General features: G+C 39.1%; 1 protein-coding gene across 5 annotated transcripts in view; it reads right to left on the reverse strand.

The window, feature by feature from the left end:
* Positions 1 to 4,146: 4,146 nt before the first annotated feature.
* The window catches only part of LOC124119570 (cilia- and flagella-associated protein 46-like), a 93,809-nt gene continuing 75,921 nt past the window's right edge, over positions 4,147 to 22,034 (reverse strand). For all 5 annotated transcript variants that reach the window (XM_046482122.2, XM_046482121.2, XM_046482119.2 and 2 more), the window contains 5 exons: positions 18,003 to 18,105; positions 13,438 to 13,550; positions 12,839 to 12,920; positions 6,019 to 6,155; positions 4,147 to 5,727 (listed from right to left, as the gene is read on the reverse strand). In XM_046482122.2, the coding sequence (XP_046338078.2) occupies positions 5,333 to 5,727; positions 6,019 to 6,155; positions 12,839 to 12,920; positions 13,438 to 13,550; positions 18,003 to 18,105 (830 nt within the window). In that variant the 3' untranslated portion in view covers positions 4,147 to 5,332. The remainder of the gene's footprint in view (positions 5,728 to 6,018; positions 6,156 to 12,838; positions 12,921 to 13,437; positions 13,551 to 18,002; positions 18,106 to 22,034) is intronic.

A 22,034-nucleotide genomic window follows, 5' to 3' on the forward strand; every position in this document is an offset into this window, starting at 1 on the left:
TTGAGGAAAGCCAACAGTGACGCATGTCCTTGCAATTGACGTTTCTATATACATTACCTAACAAAGGTGAAACCACGGACCTACACAAGTCCTTGGTTAAACCAACCAGGTGGTGCTCATGATCAGGGCGAATTTGGGATTCGAAACCTCGTTCATCGGATTCTGCCACGACTAAAAGGATCACTTCAGTACGTGTAGCAAATTGTTACACCAATGCTAGAAAGTGACAGCGAATAACGCTGCTTTGGAGAATGGTCTAGTCCGTCATACAGACCCTGAAACAAACATATCCAATACGGCCCATGAAAGTCTGTTATATTTAGCAAGTCTAGATTACTGAAAATGAAGAGAGCCTCTTGGCTCTTTTTTATAATATTTCATAACTATACGTGTTAACTGTGTTTATCCGTAATTAATGTTCATGTCAGACACTAGATTTTAGTCTAGGAATGGTCCAGCAAAATACCGGAGAGGACGCAGCAATGTGCTTCACACATATTGACCGACAGTGTGAACAATGATACAAAACAGCACACAAATTAAAGGTCACAGATGTGAGTTGGTCATGGTCGTTGGTATTCCTGCCTACTAGTGTTACCACCCTTCCCCGCATTGGCAAGGGATATGGGGCGCTAATGCCCCAGGGAGCTTAAGATGCAACTTGAATCCACACTGATATGTTGACTGGTGCAAGAATGCTTTGAGTCACTGGCGCAATACAAGGGTGTATCGTTACCAGTATCAGTGGCGTTTCCAAATGGCCTGCCAAGACCATCAGTGTACATTACTTTCACTAACAACTAAGTAGCTGTGCGAAGGAGTCGTGAGAATGGTACACGTATATACACCTGGAAAAGCATTAAGCGCGGCTTACTACTGTAACATATTTCCATTAAAAACACGCCTTTGTCAAAACCGTATCCTGTGATTTTTGACGAAACACGTGTTTTTTCTTTACTTCGTGACATCTGTGTATTAAACTACAGAAAATGAAACCGATTATATAATGACATGCTTTCGAACAATCCAATCAACAGAATTGTTTGACTTCCCAATCAATTTATTTTACTTTTTACAGTGTTTAACGTTGCAAGATTAGTTCACTCATACAGCCAGGTGCATGCGAGGTGGGTTCCCGCTTGTACTGATTAAGACTTGCGATGGTTTTCTTATTCTAGCCCACTGAGATACCACGATGCCATGGCGCAGTTTAACATGGATACCCAACTCAAAGTATTACCGACTCCGAGTTAAATAATCCTCGTTTCATCCATTTGTTAACGTCTTTGGTATGACGCGGCCGTGGATCAAACCACCGCCGTCCTGCTATCCGGACAGACGCTCTATCCACCTGACCACAGAGGCGATCGAATATTTTTAGAATTTTCTGAAAGATCACATTGCTATTTCCTTAGTTCTAACAATAGTTTAAGCCCGTAATTTACATGTCGGAAGCTTCCACGTTGATTTTGTATTTCGTAATTGTATAACCTTGGCATGTCATTTCATCATCACTAAATCATGTAATGTACCGGTCTTTATACTGTTTCAGCCACATATTAGGCTCTAAAAAGGTTGTGAATCCAATGAAACGTATGATTAAACCAGCTCACATAATTCTAACCTTTAAAAAATATCGGTCACTTGAAATGACATTGATTATTTTCAAACCGAATGTTTTCCTGCCAACAATGATAGCACTTTATCATATTGGTTTATCATAAGATTAATTATTTCTCATTGCTTTTGCAATTAATTTTAATCGAGAAAATGTAAAATTTAAGTCAATGTTGCAAATCTGTAATAAGCTCCATATTTCTAATTTAGCTGTAGTGGGTTTACACCACTTTCCAAAGAATTTCCATTATTCCATAGTGTGTCAGATCAACGTGGCCTAAACAGATGCATCTTATGGGAGTTATCACTTGATGAAACAAGATGCACAAACATATGGTGCTGACAAGAGAATCACAGTCAGGCCTAGAATATCGGATTCGAAGACAAAACCATGGGATTCTGGCAAGGCTATAGTAAATAGTTGGGTCTAACAAGACAGAATGTGTGTATGGGAACTTATTCTATGTTAAACAGATGTTAATCTCAGGAGTACCTAATAATAATGATAATAATAATTCTCCCAAAGAATCCGCCCAATTACTTGTTTGAACACACAGTACAAACTATTTACAGGGTGTCTTACAGATCTCGTGTCATCGTACTGCGCTTCGAATGACATTATCTACATGGAGCAGAAAGGATCCAGAAAGGGATGTTGGGGTTGTAAGGATCAATTGCTGGTTCAGAATATTCAGAATGGCCTATACGTACTTGGGGATGCAGTACTTCGCGCAGAGTACAAATGTAGACTTAAGAAAATCTGTAGTTCAGAGCTGAACGCTCGCAATAAAGTAAAAGCCACAAATACTTATGCTGTACCCGTCCTTTCATAGACGAAACAAGAAATTCAGGGTATTGACACCCTCACACGAAGAATCACGTCAGACAATCACGTGGGTAATGCAGAAGTGTTCGGAAGTCTTCATATTCACCGAAAAGTTCTGGGTGGGTTTGAATAGGCAGCGCTTCCTGGGAGAAGTCCCATTCGCTGTTTGGACTGCGTGTAGAGGTGGCGAGGGCCCTGAGCTGATGATGTATTTCAATAATAATATTATAATAATAATAATAATGATGATGATGATGATGATGATGATGATGATGATAATAATGCAGAAAGTATTCCTCATTCCCACTGAGAGAGGAAGCATCATTATCGATCCAAATGCCAGTCTGGACTTCATCACCGAGTTTCACCCCATTCAAGGGCTTCAACAACTGGTAGATTAATATGAAACTTTAGATGAAGCCAGGGAAGGCTTGTTGATTGGTCTTTTACAACAGTGGGGTAATCAGTATTTGAGTTGGCCTTGAGTCAATGCAGGACATTAATAGTTACATATGTGGAATTTGTTTCCATGTGTGATCTCAGTTCAGAACATGTGAACTTTTATTAATTTTCCTAAAATATGGATTTTGGGTAGTTTTTTATATCATTATTGCATGTTGCAGATTTATGGTCAATAATGATTTTGGTCTGATGATATTTCTAGAAACATACTGACTATTCTTGACAACCAGATATATGGACATAGGGTGTGAAATCAGAATTTGCACTTTAGATAAATACTATCATGTATCAAAAATATGTATCTATAGACTACCAGTAAATGTAAGTGTTATATCCTAAACATTATGTAAAGATAAGTTCTGTTAATTTCTGTGGAAACAGCATAATATGTAAATGCAAACATAAAACTTGATTGTGCTAAATGTGAATGAGTATTAATTGACATACAAGATTTCAGTATGGGCTTATTTTGAGTGGGTAATCGGGTTGAAACAAATGTAACATAAAAATTGGTGTATGAAATCTTGAATGCATCAATAACATTCAATCCATTTTTTTGAAATTTTCCGTATTCTGTAGATGCTGGCTTGAATGACTTTGTCCTTCATGTTAACGTCCACATGATGAAAATCCTATTGCCTCAGTTCCACATTGGGAGCTGCAAACGAACACTTCACAAAGACATGGTTTGTACTGTGGGATGTCAAACCAAAACATTGCATGCTGTCAAGAATGCTATATGCACTTCAAGATGCTGTCAGTCTTCTCATTTGAAAACACAATGGCAGTAACATGTATGTAATGGGAGGTGAGGAGAAATGGGGTTGAACATCGCGTTCAAGATTCTTGTACTTATATGGCAATATGCATGTGTGTGTTTGTGTGTACGTGCGTGTGTGCGTGTGTGTAGCTGCTTGTACTTGTCCGGGCAAATGCCGATTTCATAGTGTTATCTCACTGAGATACAATACTGCAGTTAAATATGAATATGTACCCCCACTCAAACAAAATATACTGACCCCGAACTCTCCAGTCCCTGTTTAAGCCCCTAAATGGCAAATGCCAGGCAGGATAGCAACAAGTACCATCTTTTAATGATGTAGCCGGGGAAACAAACCCCGGACCTTCCGCTCTCTTGGCCGATGCTCTACCACTAGACCATTGAGACGGTCATGTTTGTAACAACACAAAATGACATAATACAGGTACCTTTAATGAGTGAGTGTTACATTATACATTTGTGTGTGTTTTTTTTACAGCATGTCCTTGACCTTTGACCTTGGGGCTTGAACCTTCCACACAAATATCAGGGCACATTTTATGCAACAGATTTGGAAAACAAGGATAGAAAGATATTCTTGCATCACCGTCCACAACAGCCAAAGTTGGAGGCCATGGAAGCCACATTGAAAATCAGATTGACACTTCTAGAATATTTCTTTGGTGGGAACAAAAAAAAGTTTCATCTTCATTGGTCTAGTGATTTCTACAGAGATGTTTACAGGAGACATTGAAGTGAGTCAAGTGAGTTAAAATACACCAAAAAAGCATTTCTATGTGTAGAAATAAGTTTATTATTTGATATGAAAAATTATATCACAGTCATTTTGTAATAAGCATATAACAATAATAGGAAACTTGAAATCAATACAAGTGCAGGATATAAGGACGGAATGTATCATTTCATTTTGAGAACTTGCCAATACATAACACAATAGTAATGAAAATTCAAACATAAAATATAGATAATCAATAAATATTTCACATATTCGTTCCTATCCTCAGACAAAATAATGTGTTTTAATATTTCACTTCAGTGACGACACAAACTTCAAAACAACATTAAGCATTTTTTGCAAAACTATCAAATTAATCAAGCAGCGGTTAGCATGGCAACTGTTTTCAGTTTGCAGAAATGCAAGAAGTTCATCCAGCCTGTGCCAACATGAGAGTCTACTAGCCCAAACATGGCTCTCAGCATCATTTTCAGTAGATTTTAGTATTACTATATAGACCATTATTAGCTGAGCTTTCTGAGAGAGTGAATGAGTGAGTTTGGTTTTATGCCACTTTTAGCAATATTCCTGCAATATCACGGCGGGGGACACCAGAAATTGGCTTCATACATTTTACCCATGTCGGGAATCGGACCCGGGTCTTCAGCGTTACGAGCAAACGCTTTAACCACTAGGCTACCTGACCGCCCCTGAGCTTTCTGAACAAGACTGTTCATCTGTGATAACATGTCAGAATTGCAAATTCAACCACATTCTTTTACTTTTGTAATACAAAATCCCACATATTACACAAACCTCAGTTCTCAGATGAGCTTCCTTTGACAGTCTTGCGGACCCTCTTCATTACAAACATGACATATGGTGTCACAACATGAAGTGAAAACAGCATCAGATCACACACTATACTGGCTTACACCTGAGATACAATAAGGTTAGGAAGGCCATAACAAACCATATTGAACCAGTCCCTTTGTACGACAAGCTCTTCCTCCTCCTTCGGTTCCTCCTTGTCCTTGTCTGGATCATCTGCCCCTTCAGTTATTTCCTCTTTCGACCCGGGGCGACTCTCTGTTCGAGGAGAAGCTTTCTTCCCTCCCTTGATGCTCTCAGTGTCTTTCCCACGGTGAGCGTCACCCTTCTGGGCAACCGATTCTCTCCGTGCCCCTCCCTCTACCTTCTGACTCTCTGCTGCAACACTCTCTGCTTCCAGCTGTGCTGCTGCTGCCTCCTCCTGCTGCTGCCTCTTCAGTGGTGAGAACAAGAGCCTCACAGTCTCCCCAGTGCTTCTGCCCTTCTCCAGGAGATCTGAAACATGGTTTCAACAAGTATTTATAACTACAACAACACAATTCCGTGCGTTTGGTTTTTGGAACAAGAATGGATTGGATGAGGTCTATAAAGACCCCAAATCCTGAAGAATTCCTTTCTTTAATCTTTATCTGATTCCTACATAGTTTTTGAAAAGCAGAGTGATAACTGTTTTGACGATAACCAAATTAGTTGAAACAAAAATGTAAGAAACCCAATAAGGTAAATAAAAGAGTGCCTAAAAGCTCAAATGTTTTATGTTGAGAAATACAATAGTCATGTTCCTACCTTTCATAGAGATGTGAAGTTTGTTGGAGTTTTCTGCCAGTGTGCAGTGCCACTGGTTGGCCATGAGACACTTGACTCCAGACATTGTCACCAGCATAGCAGTCTCCACCGGCTTCTCCAGGGCCAGGTTGTTATGACTGAAACACAGGATACAGCAGGTTTGTACAACACAGACACATGTTTGGGTTCATCATTGATTAGACGAACAAGCACTTGCATTTCTATAGAAACTGATGTTACCATCAAACATTCCTTTGATGGTTCAGAGATGTGCTGAATAGTTAATGTGTGTTTGTTGTTTTACACCCACTCAGCAATATTCCAGCTATATGAAAGCAGTCTGTAAATAACTGAGAGTGGACCAGACAACCCATTGATTGCTGTCATTAAGATGATCCTTGTGGTTAAGGTATAGTGACATGCTATCAACCAAGTCACCACGCTGACCACCTGATCCATTTAGTCACTGCAAACAAGCTAAGATAGCTGGGGACCTATTCTAACCTGGAATCTCCACGGGGCATAATTGATGCCAAACAATATTTATTGAGGAGGACAAATGTTAACATACAAATTTGTGTTAAGCAAATCAATAGGTTGACCTGCAAGAACACTGATGTTTCAAACCTTCACATGTCACATTGTTAAGATTTATCTTGAGGTTTGTCAAATACTTTTATGCCACTTCATGTATCATTCGCAAGCATGATGGTCAAGTGCTATACCCTTCACTGACTATAATAGAGACAATTGATTCAAATTTGAGTGGTTTGGTTGGGTTGTCATGGCATTTACGCTTAACGAGGACAGAAAGCTCGAAGAGATGCAGGTGTAGGATGTTTATGGCGATGATGCTGATAACCTGATACTTATTCCCTGTACTTCATTTGTTTCCTTTTAATTGAACTGTTCATAGAAGATATGACAAAGAACTTCTTAATGTTGAAAAAGCCCATCATTTATGAGATAACAGTAAAAAACTTGATCGACTTATTTCATAATATATAGACAGACAGTTTTTGTGCAATTTCTAGGAAATACACTTAATGCATTATTAATAAAACATATAACATTAATATTTTCTTTAGAAGCAGTTCACATCTTTAAGACAGCCATAGATAGGAATAAAGTCGAAAAAATGAGAGTATTTTTTAAATATATATTCTTTTAATGAATGCACAGGTCACCAAATCAGGGTCAAGTACTAGAAGTGAACCGACTTGTCCAACCTGTAAGTAATACTTAACATAGGTGTTGGGCAACACAGAGCCCTGCAGATTAATGATTATGGTGAATTAACAGCCCCTTGTAAAACATCAGGCAGAAATGTATTCAGCACTTGACAGCTTGTATTGCACTCAAAGCCAACAAGTTTACTTTTTCATCAATCAAAATGTTTCAAATCAGTTTCACTAAACAGACCATTGTAAAAGTCTGATAAATATGTAAAGTAAAAAAATGTACAACTTTAACTGCATGCTGAAGTTTATTCATATGAAAGTGCCACTTTCAGGTTTTATTTTTTCTCAAATATACCCATCACACTCGCACAATAACTAAATGCTCATTTTTTAATATACTGAACCCTGGCATAAAGTGCCATAAAACACACCTACTCCTGCTACAAAACACTGGGAAACAGCAGTGTGTTACCAACAGATAAAAGCTCTATCCTGCACCAGCCGAAGACGGATGTAGTCGTAGGCTTCCTAAGTATAGCCAGCGACTGAAACCAATCAGTACTGCTGCCAAGTCCATTTGAAATAATTACAGTAGTTGGAGACTGTAAAAGCTTGTAGGATGTTTGGGTCAATAATTAGCCCAATTGAAGACATCCCCATCATCTTTGCCTGGTCCTTTGACTGGCTTAGTATATAATGGAAGTTGCTGATGGAGATGTGACCAAGGAAGCGGTCAAGGATGAAGACATGATACATTTCCATCGATTTCACACTCAAAATGTGTGTGTCAACATCCGTGAGCATATAGCGCCATGATGCAAAAATTCTTCACAGCAATCTTACTCAGACACATCATGACCAGGATTGTTTTTCTTTCATCCTAGTGGTATGTTGCTCATGCAACATTGTTGGATGATAGCTGGCATCTTCCTGACAGATGATTACATACATTCATGGCTAGGATGGACACAGGACTTATATCAACAGATTTAATCAGGTACCTAAATAATATATACATTAAATTTCATGGCTGTCAGACTTTTTATGCATTCTCCCTACAGAACAAACACACCAATTTTTGCACTTTGTTGTAAGATTCATTGTAGTCACCGCCATTTTATGTACTCTCCCAACTGAACAATCACTGCCAACTCTGCCCTGAGTTGTAAGTTTAATGCAGGTCAGGGCCATTTTATGTACTCTCCCAACTGAACAATCACTGCAAACTCTGCCCTGAGTTGTAAGTTCAATGCAGGTCAGGGCCATTTTATGTACTCTCCCAACTGAACAATCACTGCAAACTCTGCCCTGAGTTGTAAGTTTAATGCAGGTCAGGGCCATTTTATGTACTCTCCCAACTGAACAATCACTGCAAACTCTGCCCTGAGTTGTAAGTTTAATGCAGGTCAGGGCCATTTTATGTACTCTCCCAACTGAACAATCACTGCAAACTCTGCCCTGAGTTGTAAGTTTTATGCAGGTCAGGGCCATTTTACGCACACTCCCTAGAGAACAATCACTGCTAATTCTGCCCTGAGTTGTAAGTTTAATGCAGGTCAGGGCCATTTTATGTACTCTCCCAACTGAACAATCACTGCCAACTCTGCCCTGAGTTATAAGTTTTATGCAGGTCAGGGCCATTTTATGTATTCTCCCAACTGAACAATCACTGCCAACTCTGCCCTGAGTTGTAAGTTTTATGCAGGTCAGGGCCATTTTATGTATTCTCCCAACTGAACAATCACTGCCAACTCTGCCCTGAGTTGTAAGTTTTATGCAGGTCAGGGCCATTTTACGCGCTCTCCCTAGAGAACAATCACTGCCAACTCTGCCCTGAGTTGTAAGTTTTATGCAAGTCAGGGCCATTTTACGCACTCTCTCTAGTGAACAATCACCCAAAACTCAGCCAAAAGATTCATAGAAGACAGTGCCCTTTCATACCCCCTCGATAATTACTCAACAATCACCCTGTAAATCAATTTCTTCTACTTTGTTGTGATTAAAAATAATTTATTGCTAATTTAAGTAGTTATTATGCCAATTAATAAGTCATTTGTTTTTATCACACCAGAAAGTAGAAAGAATGATTTCATTCTTGACTATAAACTTGACTGAATATGACCTTAAAGTTTGAGATCTGTAAAGATAAAACATTTTAAGGAGGCTGATTAAATTTATACTTGATAGGGCATTGGCTAGAAATCAAGAGTAATTAAAGTTATGCTCTGGTCTTAGAAATAATTACACAATAAACTGCTTGAAATCAATATTAACTAAGAAAAGATTTCTGTTATTGACCTACTTTGAAGTTATTCTATTGACAGAAAGATAAAAGAAATCATTAATTATTTGGGTTTTTTTATTGCACAGTTGTCAAATTTTCAGTCAGAAGATCAATAAGCTGAATAAATGTACAGATATCTAACTTTTTTTGAACTAATAGATAGAGGACAAGTGACAGTACTTTATTTAGATCCAAAGGTACAGTTAAAAGAGAAATGTTCTCGCAACTGTTCTTTTCGTTGGAATAAAGTAGTGTCAGAGTCCTTTATCTATCTTAGAGCACAGCCAAATACTTGAGAATAGTGAACAGCTCATGTAAATTACTGTTCATTTTCCACTCATGGCCCACGAACCCACAGCCCATGTGTAATTCTTGATGTACATGCAGCTCAAGCATCAGTGACTGCAAGGTCACAATACGACATGTATCATGATATATAGGTCACGTTATGATACATATTGCAATGTTTATTTATGTCAAATTGCGTGAAAACTTTCTGGACTATAAATATTTCAGCGAATGTTCAAAAGGAAAAGCAAGCTAGCGAGCTGTAGCCGCTATTTTAGTAGAACTTGAAAAGCTAATTACAACATTTACATATGTGATATTTGACTGACAAGAGCGCTGGGGAGGTAATTTATCCAGTAGTAAGTATTTATTTAAGCAAGCATATTGTCTTGTCGCATAGAAACTCATGATGCACCAATGTATGATAATGTTTGGTTAGAAATTGTTAAAAAATAAATAAACTGGACCCATGACAAATTTTACCCTGAGACTACGTGTAACAACTATTGCTGTGAACGAGAGGTCAACTGATAACCGACTTTGGTTGGGGCTCTCAACATCTACTGGATTTTATGTATTCACAAACAACTTATCTATATTGACAGAATCCCAAGTTTTACCATATGGAATAATGTAATTATGATGGTATTTCTAAAGATTTCTATCTCAGGTAAAAACATACTGTAAGATAACAGTACAACATACCAGGGTCATGTTCAAAACCATCAAACTGTCAATGTCATTGTCTCAAAACCTTAGCCAAAACTTCATTAACCATTAAAACATATTAAAAAGAAAAAATGGTATTTTGAGTAAAACAAGTATTTGTCACAGAGTGACGAAATATCCCCCGCCTGTACACCATAGTACCAAATATGAAGACAATCCAGCGATTAGTTCTTGAGATATTGTGGCAACACCGTTTTCCAACTCCAAAAACAGATTTGCCTGCTGTGACCTTGAAAATGGGGTCAAGGTCACCAAATATGACAGGTGTATGCGGTGTCTGTATATACACCATAGTTCCAAATATGAAGACAATCCAGCGATTAGTTCTTGAGATATCGCGGCAACACCGTTTTCTAACTCCAAAAGCAGATTTGCCTGCTGTGACCTTGACAATGGGGTCAAGGTCACCAAAACCGACTGGTGTCTGCGGTGTCTGTATATACACCATAGTTCCAAATATGAAGACAATCCAGTGTTTAGTTCTTGAGATATCGCGGCAACACCGTTTTCCAACTCCAAAAGCAGATTTGCCTGCTGTGACCTTGAAAATGGGATCAAGGTCACCAAAACCGACTGGTGTCTGCGGAGTCTGTATATACACCATAGTTCCAAATATGAAGACAATCCAGTGTTTAGTTCTTGAGATATCGCGGCAACACCGTTTTCCAACTCTAAAAGCAGATTAATCTGCTGTGACCTTGAAAATGGGATCAAGGTCACCAAAACCGACTGGTGTCTGCGGAGTCTGTATATACACCATAGTTCCAAATATGAAGACAATCCAGTGTTTAGTTCTTGAGATATCGCGGCAACACCGTTTTCCAACTCTAAAAGCAGATTTGTCTGCTGTGACCTTGAAAATGGGATCAAGGTCACCAAAACCGACTGGTGTCTGCGGAGTCTGTATATACACCATAGTTCCAAATATGAAGACAATCCAGTGTTTAGTTCTTGAGATATCGCGGCAACACCGTTTTCCAACTCTAAAAGCAGATTTGTCTGCTGTGACCTTGAAAATGGGATCAAGGTCACCAAAACCGACTGGTGTCTGCGGAGTCTGTATATACACCATAGTTCCAAATATGAAGACAATCCAGTGTTTAGTTCTTGAGATATCGCGGCAAGAAACAGGTGGGACGTACGGACGGACGTACGGACGTACGGACGTACGTACGGACGGTCGTGAATACTATATCCCCCGCTTCGCGCTTTCGCGCGGCGGGGGATAATTAATCATTGGAGTTTGTTTTTTTCTGCACGTAAACTTACATTCACAGAATTGGCTGAGCTCTAACTGGTAAACATATCTGAGAATTTTCATTCAAGCAAATATCAAAGAAACATAAAAAAATAAATAATAACATTAACATAATGAAACATACACTGTCCCTTTAGAATGGCTCTGTGAAACTTCACCTGTATTGCCTTGACATCATTTCCATTCATGACAGTCAGGGTATGAAACTCCCAAAAATTTCAGCCAGACCACAGGACTGGCTAGCTGAAATACTTGCCAGCCCTGACCAAAACCTGCCTGCCCACTATAATCATATGTTTCTCAGGATAAGCTAACGGGATTTCTTTTTGGTTACATTTTATCATTCATCTTTACATGTGAATTAATGATTATCATCGGGAAATATTTAGAATATTGTCACATATGAAATATAACCCGACCGTCGGGCAGGGGGATTTGAAAATCTGGCAGCCCGAGTTGAAATCAACCCGTCTCGGACGGTCGGGCAGGCAGGTATTTCGAACACTGAATGACAGTGTATTCCTTTACATGACAGCCTGATGATCATGAATACACAATGCCATTTAGAAAGTGGTCAAATGTAACAAATGTTATATTTGGGATAACACTTCCTTAGTAAAGTACAGATTCTTGTACCTTTTTTTTTTGTTTTGTTTTTTTATTTATTTATTTTAGGTTTAGTCCCGTCCGGGATTCGAACCCACACTTGCCAGAGTGAGGCACCTAATCGCCAGCACACAAAGTCAGCGATCTCACCCACTCAGCCACCGAGGCTTCCACAAAAATGAAAGTCTGACAACTGGTGGTGGGTTCGAATCCAAGACGGGACTCAACCTAAAAAAAAGATTTTTTTTAAAAAGTACGAGAATCTGTACTTTACTAAGGAAGTGTTATCCCAAATATAACATTTGTTACTGATGATCATGTTTCCATTGTTGGAACTGCATATCTTTTGTTTAAACGTGTACACACCACCTTTTTGGTAAAATGTTATTTTGCAGATGCTCAAAAAAAGTCCATGCATGCCTAACATCATTGTAATCAATTTGGCTGTCAAAGGTTTAGAAGAAAATGTATTACCTCTTGAGCACATCAACTTTGGACTGCCTGAGGAAGCTCTTGCTGGTCTGGGCCATGTCCAGGAGATACACCAGCAGACAGTCTGGAAACAAGGCATTAAACACAATGGTCAAACAGCTGACATACTAGAGGGTCATGTGCCTACCTCACCTATAAACATCTTCTGTGGCACTCAAGTTGGATTTGATACACATTGCGATACATAATATGCACTGTTTTTGTGTGAACTGCACGTTATCTGAGACCCAGCTGACAAGAGACCTGAGTGATAAAGAAAACTTGCAATGCAAGTGTCTCTTCTGCATTTGTTTGTTTGTTGTTTAACGCCGCACTCAGCAATATTCCAGCAATATGACCGTGGCCAGTAAATAATCGAGTCTGGACCAGACAATCCAGTGATTGACATCATGAACATCGATCTATGCAATTGGAATACGATAACATGCATCAACCAAATCAGTAAGCCTGACCACCCGATCCTGGTAGTCGCCTCTTACAACAAGCATAGTCGCCTCTTACGGCAAGAAAGGATTGTTAAAGACCTATTCTACCCCGGATCTTCACAGTTGTCTCTTCTGTGAAGCTGTGCTCTATCTCACCTGGTATGTTGAGGGCTGAGAGTTTTGCTGGGGGCAGGTAGGACATCAGTCTCTCCATGCCATAGAACACAAAGGCACTGCTCTCCGTCATGTAGATCTCCCATTCTCCAACACTGAAATCACCAATCAGAAATTTCCAATAATCCCAAAATTCAGTCAGGCTCTGAGACTTCATACATTGTGTGATATTATGTAACCAGGATATTTTGCAATACACTTGAGCCTTACTGGTATACTGGATTATCTTGTTTTATGCATTGTGCCTTATTTGTATGCTCGAGTGTATGAGATAACCTTTTATTTATTGGTATACTGTAAATACCCTGTTCTATCCTTTGTTTTACTGGTATGCTGGAGTATATGTGATAACCTTTGTTTTATTGCTATACTGTAAATACCATGTTATATCCTTTGTTCTGCTGGTATGCTGGAGTATATGTAAAAACATGATAACCTTTGTTTTATTGGTATACTGTAAATACCCTGTTCTATCCTTTGTTCTGCTGGTGTATATGTGATAACCTTTGTTTTATTGCTATACTGTAAATACCCTTTTATGTAAATACTGTGTTATATTCTTTGTTCTGCTGGTATGCTGGGGTATATGTGATAACCTTTGTTTAATGGTATACTGTAAATACCATGTGGGATCGTTTGTTTTATTGGTATACAGTAAACTATGTCCATAACGAACATGCTTATAAGGAACAGTTTCTTGGTCCCATCCATTTCCTGAATATATGCTTATAACGAACTATAGTTATAACGAACTAAAATGAGTGGTCCCTTTGTTATAACCATAGTTTACTGTACTGTAATTCCATGTTATATTCTTTGTCTCTCTTGTTTACTTGATGAATATGTTACTACCTGTCTTATTGGTATACTGGATAACTTTAACGCATATCATTCATACCTGATTGATATACTTGTATCATGTATAGCATGTGTTCTTCATGAGTATAATATTTGTATACAGGAGAATGGAGGGCTTAAATATTCATTTTAACAAAAGTTCAATAATGCCGAAATTTTGTACAGAATAATAAAAATCAAATTTCATATGCGTCCTTCGAACATAATTACTTCCTTTTCCCCTTTCATTATAAGCTGATGATCAGCAAAGAATAAGCTGCTTTCTTCACAAAAGGCTGTCAACGTTATCAGTCATAGCATGTACAATGCATACATAGAAATGAAGAGTTCTCAATAAGCCTTGGGCATATCTATCTAAGCTTTGGCTATCATCTTTACAGATTCATATGTTTAATAACGAATCAGAGCTGAAGTGAGAAGTAAGAACATTTATTACTACTTCAATGCTTCAGGCAATAAAAGCTGCAGTAATTTAATATTTCGATCTCCAGATAAATCCACATCCATGCAAAATGAATAAGCTGTAGACAGTCTCGGCAGATATCGATTGATCTGAAGTATCGAAGATAGATCCTGTGAAGATGATTAGCTGTACCAGGGTCCAGTGACACAATGTAATCAAAGGACCACCCCATCAAAACACCTATAGTTTAACACAGACGCTTGACATTTGCAGCTCTTCCATCACTTTGCTCAACTGGGCTCGGGCATCTTTTCCATAGGGAATTATTACAAAGTAACAGATAAATGTCTCCTGACATATTTAACACTTGTCTCTTCTCTAACGTTTGTGAAACCAAAGAGATTTAGGAAGAAATGAGATCAGCATGTCTCTAATTCTAAATCTGAGGACGACAGTAAGTTTCCGGTGTTGATGGCTAGTTGTCCAGAAGAAACCCACTGTGATTATTATCTGACACTTCATTCAGTTAAAGTTGAGGTGAAATGGGGTTTAACATCGCGGTCAAGATTATTGTACTTATAAAGCGATGTGCATGCGCGCAGGTGCATGTGATTGTGTGCGTGTGTGTGGCTGCTTGTACTAGTCCGCACTAATGCCGATTTTATAATACTAGCCCACTGAGATACCATGCCACAATTTAACATGAATAACCCACTCAGACACAGTATACTGACCCCGAGCCGACCAGTCCTTGTTTTAGCCCCATATGGCCAAGCGCCAGACAGGGTAACAACAAGTATCATCTTTTACGTCTTTTTGTATGACACGGTCCGGGATCAAACCCCAGACCTTCTGCTTTCTGGGCAGACGCTAGACCATGGCGGCTATCCATTCATGATCAGTTACAGTAACTCTGTCACATGTCTAATGTTGTTATGTTATATATGTATAAAACCATGACAGGCTCCCACCATCCCCACCCCCTATACTGCCACACACATTGTAACCACCTGACAAGCAAGACCTACTGCGGTCCTATTCCCCCCCCCCCCCCCCGCACCCCCACCCCCCCACCCCCCCACCCCACCCCAGAATCCCTTCAAGATGCTCAGAGATGAAACAATAGGAAAATGAATCCGGACATCTGCTATCATCATGGTACATTACAACAAATATGAAAAAACAACAAATGAAGCATTAAGGGCCATTATCAAGTCACTATGTGATTATTCATCAAGATTAATATGTTAACATCACAAACTGCATGCACACAGAAAAAGTCATATTATACACATATCAGTTATTTAGCCCAGGTCACCAAAAAAGATAACACAAAATGACACAGAAAAGGTGGTATCTATCCCTTGAGTGAGTGATCCACAATTAGTGGATCCTGATACAATTAAAGGCAACAACTCTTTACAGCAAATTGTGACCCTGGGACATGTGAGTGTTGTTCAGCCTTTGGAAATCAGACACATCTTACGCCTTCCTGGGATTTACCTGGACCTGCTCAGAGGCCAATATTCGGCCCCAAGTGTGCAGTAAATGACAGTAAAAATTCCAAATTTGAAATACAAAGTTCCCAATTCCTCAGTATTTTCGAAAAATAAGCACACTGACTTTTTTTCAACAATATCATGATTTATTTCCCAATTTGCCTGCCAAAGGAACTTGGTTTAGAACCCGAGATTAATCCCTGCCGACAAACAATATCTTTGAGTACGAACATCAATAATTCTGTTTCACAAAGGTACCAAGGCTGATCAATGGTCTCGGACTTCATTCCGGCATCAGCACAGCTTGTACATGTTCATTCAACACACACTATATGAATAATTCATAGCCTGATGAAACCTATATGAGAGGGTAATTGCAAACTGTTAGATAAAACTTGGATGTGGACTGGCACACAATCAATGACAATGGAACCAACTGGTTTTGACACATGGGACACTGACTTATCAGCATGGGGAGTCAGCTTCACTCGTCAGGCAACAGAAGCACATGGAACCAAATCTACAAATCTTTAAAAATCGTATAAGTTTTATCACAGCCATATTTGCATCTGGTTATGCACCCGGAAAATTGCGAAAGGCATGATGCTTTTTTATTTTTCTGTTGGAACAAAAACAAGTTTATTGATCATGAATTTATCGTAAGTTTGCGCAGAGTAGAGCCTTTGGTGAAATTGGTTATCTCCACTTCATTCCAGATAGCTGGAGTGTTGGGAGATGGGGACATGTATTTTGTGGGACACTGCCAGCTATAACCAGGAGATTCAGTCAAAATATTTGCAGCTATTTGTGGCTATGTGAAGTCAGTAAGGCAGGAATCTTAATTTCTCAACTCTCTTGCTTGTCACTTTCAATCAGTTAGTGGAAATGAGAATGAATATTTATCTAAAACGTTTTTACTGAAGCTTTTGATGCTGATGAGGTCTTATTTCTTTGACATTTTGATAAATATTGAGAAATTGCCAGACAGTGTCTTATCAAGGGGATCCGATGTTCCTTGAGACTTGTTTGACTGTATTTAGCGTAGAAACCACAATGCAGAGACAATTTCCAAGGGTGCTTTTCAAAGGCTTCCTTCTTTCATACTTTGCTTTATCTATGCGTGTAGGTTAAGCAGCTGAATACTTCATTATAATCTAAAAAAACAAAACTATGGCCACTGAGAGGAAGGACACCTTGACATCAACATTTTCTTTCCAAAACAATTGGGGTATCTGTATAGAAACTGATGCTTGAAACATCATAAATGGCACAGTATTAGAATCCCAGGACCTCTAAATCTTCAAGTTTAAAAGTATGGATGATAACAAGAGCCCTTGAATCACTTACTGTGTGAAGAGAGATATACATACCCAATCTGTGCCAAAAGCTTTCAGTGTACCATTTGTTTGTTTGTTTGTTTGTTGTTTAACGCCGCACTCAGCAATATTCCAGCTATATGACAGCGGTCTGTAAATAATCGAGTCTGGACCAGACAATCCAGTGATTTACATCATGTACATCGATCCACGCAATTGGGATGGATGACATGCATCAACCAAGTCAGTGAGCCTGACCACCCGATCCCGTTAGTCGCTTTTTACGGCAAGCCTCGGTTGCCGAAGACCTATTCTACCCCGTTTCAGTGTACCAGCCATGCTAGCTCAAACTCATCCATTGGAAATATTATAATAGCTTTTAAAGTCAACTTATGGGCTATTATGAGTTGAGGTTGCCGGACAATGAAATTTAATTAGGCTGAGACATGAGCCTAAAAGCAAAACTTCTACCTGGGAGTGTGTTCCTCTCCGGTGAGTCCAAGCCATCGAGGTGTAAACTGCTGTTCGTGTTCCTCCACTACTTTGCTGAACTGTTCCACCGGCTTATGCTCCTCTGTCAAAGTAATCATCCATATTACTTTAATACAAGACATTGGTTGGTTGGTTGGTTTGTTGTTTAACGCCGCACTCAGCAATATTCCAGCTATATGACGGCGGTCTGTAAATAATCGAGTCTGGACCAGACAATCCAGTGATTGATATCATGAGCATCGATCCACGCAATTGGAATCGATGACATGCATCAACCAAGTCAGCGAGCCTGACCACCCGATCCCGTTAGTCGTCTTTTACGACAAGCATAGTCACCTTTTACGGCAAGCAAGGGTTGCTGAAGACCTATTCTACCCCAGAATCTTCATGGGTTAATACAAGACAAAAATGAACACAACAATGAACTTTTACTCAGTGAAACCTCATTAATCTATACAGTACACTTCCTTGTGAAATCATATGCATTCATAAACTTCCAGATTTGAAACTCAGCCTGAGCATTATGTGTCCGTGGCTATATATTGATGCTCCCAACAAGATTCAGAAGGAGGGGTTTCCGGACTAACACAGTCCGCATTAACGAAGTGTCATCGTATATGCGAGAGTCCTGCTCTTTCCAGCATTATGAAGGCATTCAAACACATCTATGACGTCATTCTGTTGTCCTAGTCCGCCATTATTTTCAGGAATGTACAGTTGATTGTGCTCTGTTGCTGTTGCACATGCTACGTCCCAGATCTTTACAATACATGGGACACGGCTCTTTAGAAGATTTTGTCAAAGTGTAAGAGGAGGGATGTGTTTCAAGTAGGGGAATATCCTAGTTTCTCACCACCTGTTTGTTTGCCAGACTTCGCTAAAGGGGTACGGTGTAAATTTCTTTCTGCGCTTGGTAATCAAATTTTTTTTTCTCCAAAATATTGAATCCGCTAGAGGGGGGTGCGCATTATACATGGGTGCGCACTATACTCAAGAAAATATGGTAACTCTTCATTCCTTAAAAATTCCTGTTGACATTCCCCTCTGCCTAATAAAGGAGGCTGCCAAATTCCTGGAGTAAACTGAGGTTACATGTTGCAAGCCATCTGCCTAGTCAGCATGGACATTACTTTGGATTAACCTATCATTACCTACAAATGGACATCTTGATTGTCTTATTGTTATATTGTTACCCGCGTCAACTAAGATAACACGATCGAAATCCTTTTCCATACATGGATTGTCTGGTGTTTGATCACAGACTGTGTTTTGTCGGTGTTATGTAATGAGTAGACAAATCGCTTTTGCTTTGCCTGATTCAGTGTCAAGAGTGAAGTTCCAGTCTTATTAATTGCAGAAATAATGTGCAGAAGTATCCAAGAGTAATCTGTTGATGGTGCCATTGAATTGGGTCTGAGACATGAAATATGATGAAAAATGCGACCATATCCAGGTTAGACATTCTTCACAAATATTTCCTTGGTTTAATCAGGTTGGATTTCCATACTTTTTATGACACAAGTTCACAAGGTACAAAAGAGTTAATTACAGTAACATAATTTTATGTGATGTTAAGTTCTCTCTAGTGCCTGCCATCAGACTCTTGGTATGGTATATTGTAATGGGAATAGAAAATTGTCAGGGGACATGATGACAGCCCAGCCAGCTGACTTGCATGGGTTTTCACAAGAGTGAGAAAGCAAGTTGGGTTTAAAGTCGCTTTGAACAGTATTCCAGTTATATCCGGGTGTGTCAGCTTAATGTGGAAGGAAAGCCCGAGGTGATGCAGGTGTCCGACATTTACCAGCCATGAGCACCTTTCACAGAGACAGGAGATGTCACAATTTTTATAATTATGTTTGTTTGTTGTGTTGTTAAATGCCGCACTCAGCAATATTCCAGCTATATGACATTGGTCTGTAAATAATCTAGTCTTGACCAGACAATCCATGAGATGACATCATGGGCATCGATACCAGAATGATGACATGCATCAACCAAGTCAGCGAGCCTGACCACCCGATCGCCTCTTACAACAAACATAGTCGCTATCAACTGCAAGCATGGGTTTTTGAAGACCTATTCTAACCCGGATCTTCACTGGTCTTATAATCATGTAACAATTGATTTTGAAAAGCATTGAAGCTAAGAGTGTCCAATAATATAATTAATTGCCTCGAAGAATTTAGAAATTATGAGCATAACCATTATGAATATGGTACTTAAAACAGTTAGGGATGAAATTGTGTATCTTCATAAAAATCTTCATTCAAGAAATGTGCATATCGTAATAAAACATACAACATAAAACTAATTTCTAAATGTTAATAATGACGTAAAAACTTAACTGGCCTCATAATGACTGCACTGGAGATTTTCAAAAGAAGCCCACGTTAATGACAGAGAAACCAGATGATGTCATAGAAACGAAATGAACCATAAAAGGAACATCAGCAGTGATCGTTAAATCCTCTCACATAAAATATCACAGGAAAGTAGTCCAAAAACCTATGTCTATTAGTGGCATATGCCTGCATTTGAGCTGACATTTCATGAGACAATGGGCTGCTGTTATGACTCTGCGACCATCTTTGTCCTGCTGTCCTGAATCACCATCAACTAAGTCATCAACTCACTAATGTCTTGTTCATAAGTGTATTTGAGAAACAACATTTGAAAATCAATATAATCATCTCACGCCATTCACCTTGTCCATCAACAATGTCTGTTCATGCAATGAAATTGGAAAATATTTTCATGAAGGATCTATAGTTACATAGACAGATATAGACATAAGTACAATGAATGATCACTGTGCATCTAGGCTATATTTACAGTGAGTGATATATGTGTCATGAAGTACCACTTCACACTGTAGTCATATCATGGCATATCAGCTTAATAGGCCCAAAGAAGGGCGAAAAATTATTATTATTTTCACTTGTGGGCAAAAATGATCTGCTACAGTGTTGCCATCTAATGGTTAAAGTATCATCATAAAGTGTGCCGCACTTTTTGTTATTATTTCCATTTTCCAAAAAAATACAAAAATACTAATACTTAAAAACAATGTGATCCAATAAAGCACACAGTTACTTCCTTTTACATGCACACTGCTTTACTGTGCATCTCGTGTTATGGTCATGGCGGCAATATAAGTTTGTACGCTTGTTTGTGTAGGGAGGCTCTTTCCCATGTCGATGGTACACAAATCTTTATTTGGTTACATACTAATTTGAACTAGCAAAAAAAAAATAACATAAAAAAAATACCACCGCCCGCCCGACTGCCCGCACTATAATTTCAAAGGTCATTGCCTGAGAACCAATTCTTTTATTTTTTTCAGCCCCACAAGGAATTGTTTCTAAGTCCTCCATGTATTTAACTAGTCTCGGACTAGCTGACTTGTTTTTTTCAAACCCTTCTAGGTGAAGGTGACATGTGGGATAAGATCACGGATTATTTCACTCATACAGTTAAGTGCGTGCATGCATGTGTGTGGGTGCTTGAACTAGTCCAGACTTATTCAGCTTTCATAGTGCCAACCCACTGAGATACCATGCCACAGGTTAACATGAATATCCTACTCAGACACAGTATACAGACTCCAAGCTGACCAGTCCTTGTTTTAGCCCATTAATTCAGAGCACCAAGCAGGGTAACAAAACTGAACCATCTTTTAACGTCTTGGTATGATGCATCCCAGGGGGATTAACCAACTGACCTTCCACTCTCCAGGCAGACGCACTATCCACTACACCATAGAGGTGGTCTCACATCCTTCAAAGTAAGTGTGTGAGGCCATTTAACATCACATCAGCAACATGTGAGCCACATAGCAATGACCCAAAGAGATGCAGGCCACGGACACTTTCCACTCTCCTGACCCAAACAAGCTCAATGTAGTGCAGACAGACAAACATCGTAATCAGGGTCAGACATGATCTGAGTACGACGACCAGCGATAGAAACTAACATTTTTAGTCCACTAGTCCTTATAATAACATATAG

The sequence above is a fragment of the Haliotis rufescens genome, unplaced genomic scaffold (genome assembly GCF_023055435.1).
Source record: "Haliotis rufescens isolate VD_foot unplaced genomic scaffold, xgHalRufe1.0.p SCAF_12, whole genome shotgun sequence".
Taxonomy (NCBI): Eukaryota; Metazoa; Mollusca; class Gastropoda; order Lepetellida; family Haliotidae; genus Haliotis; species Haliotis rufescens.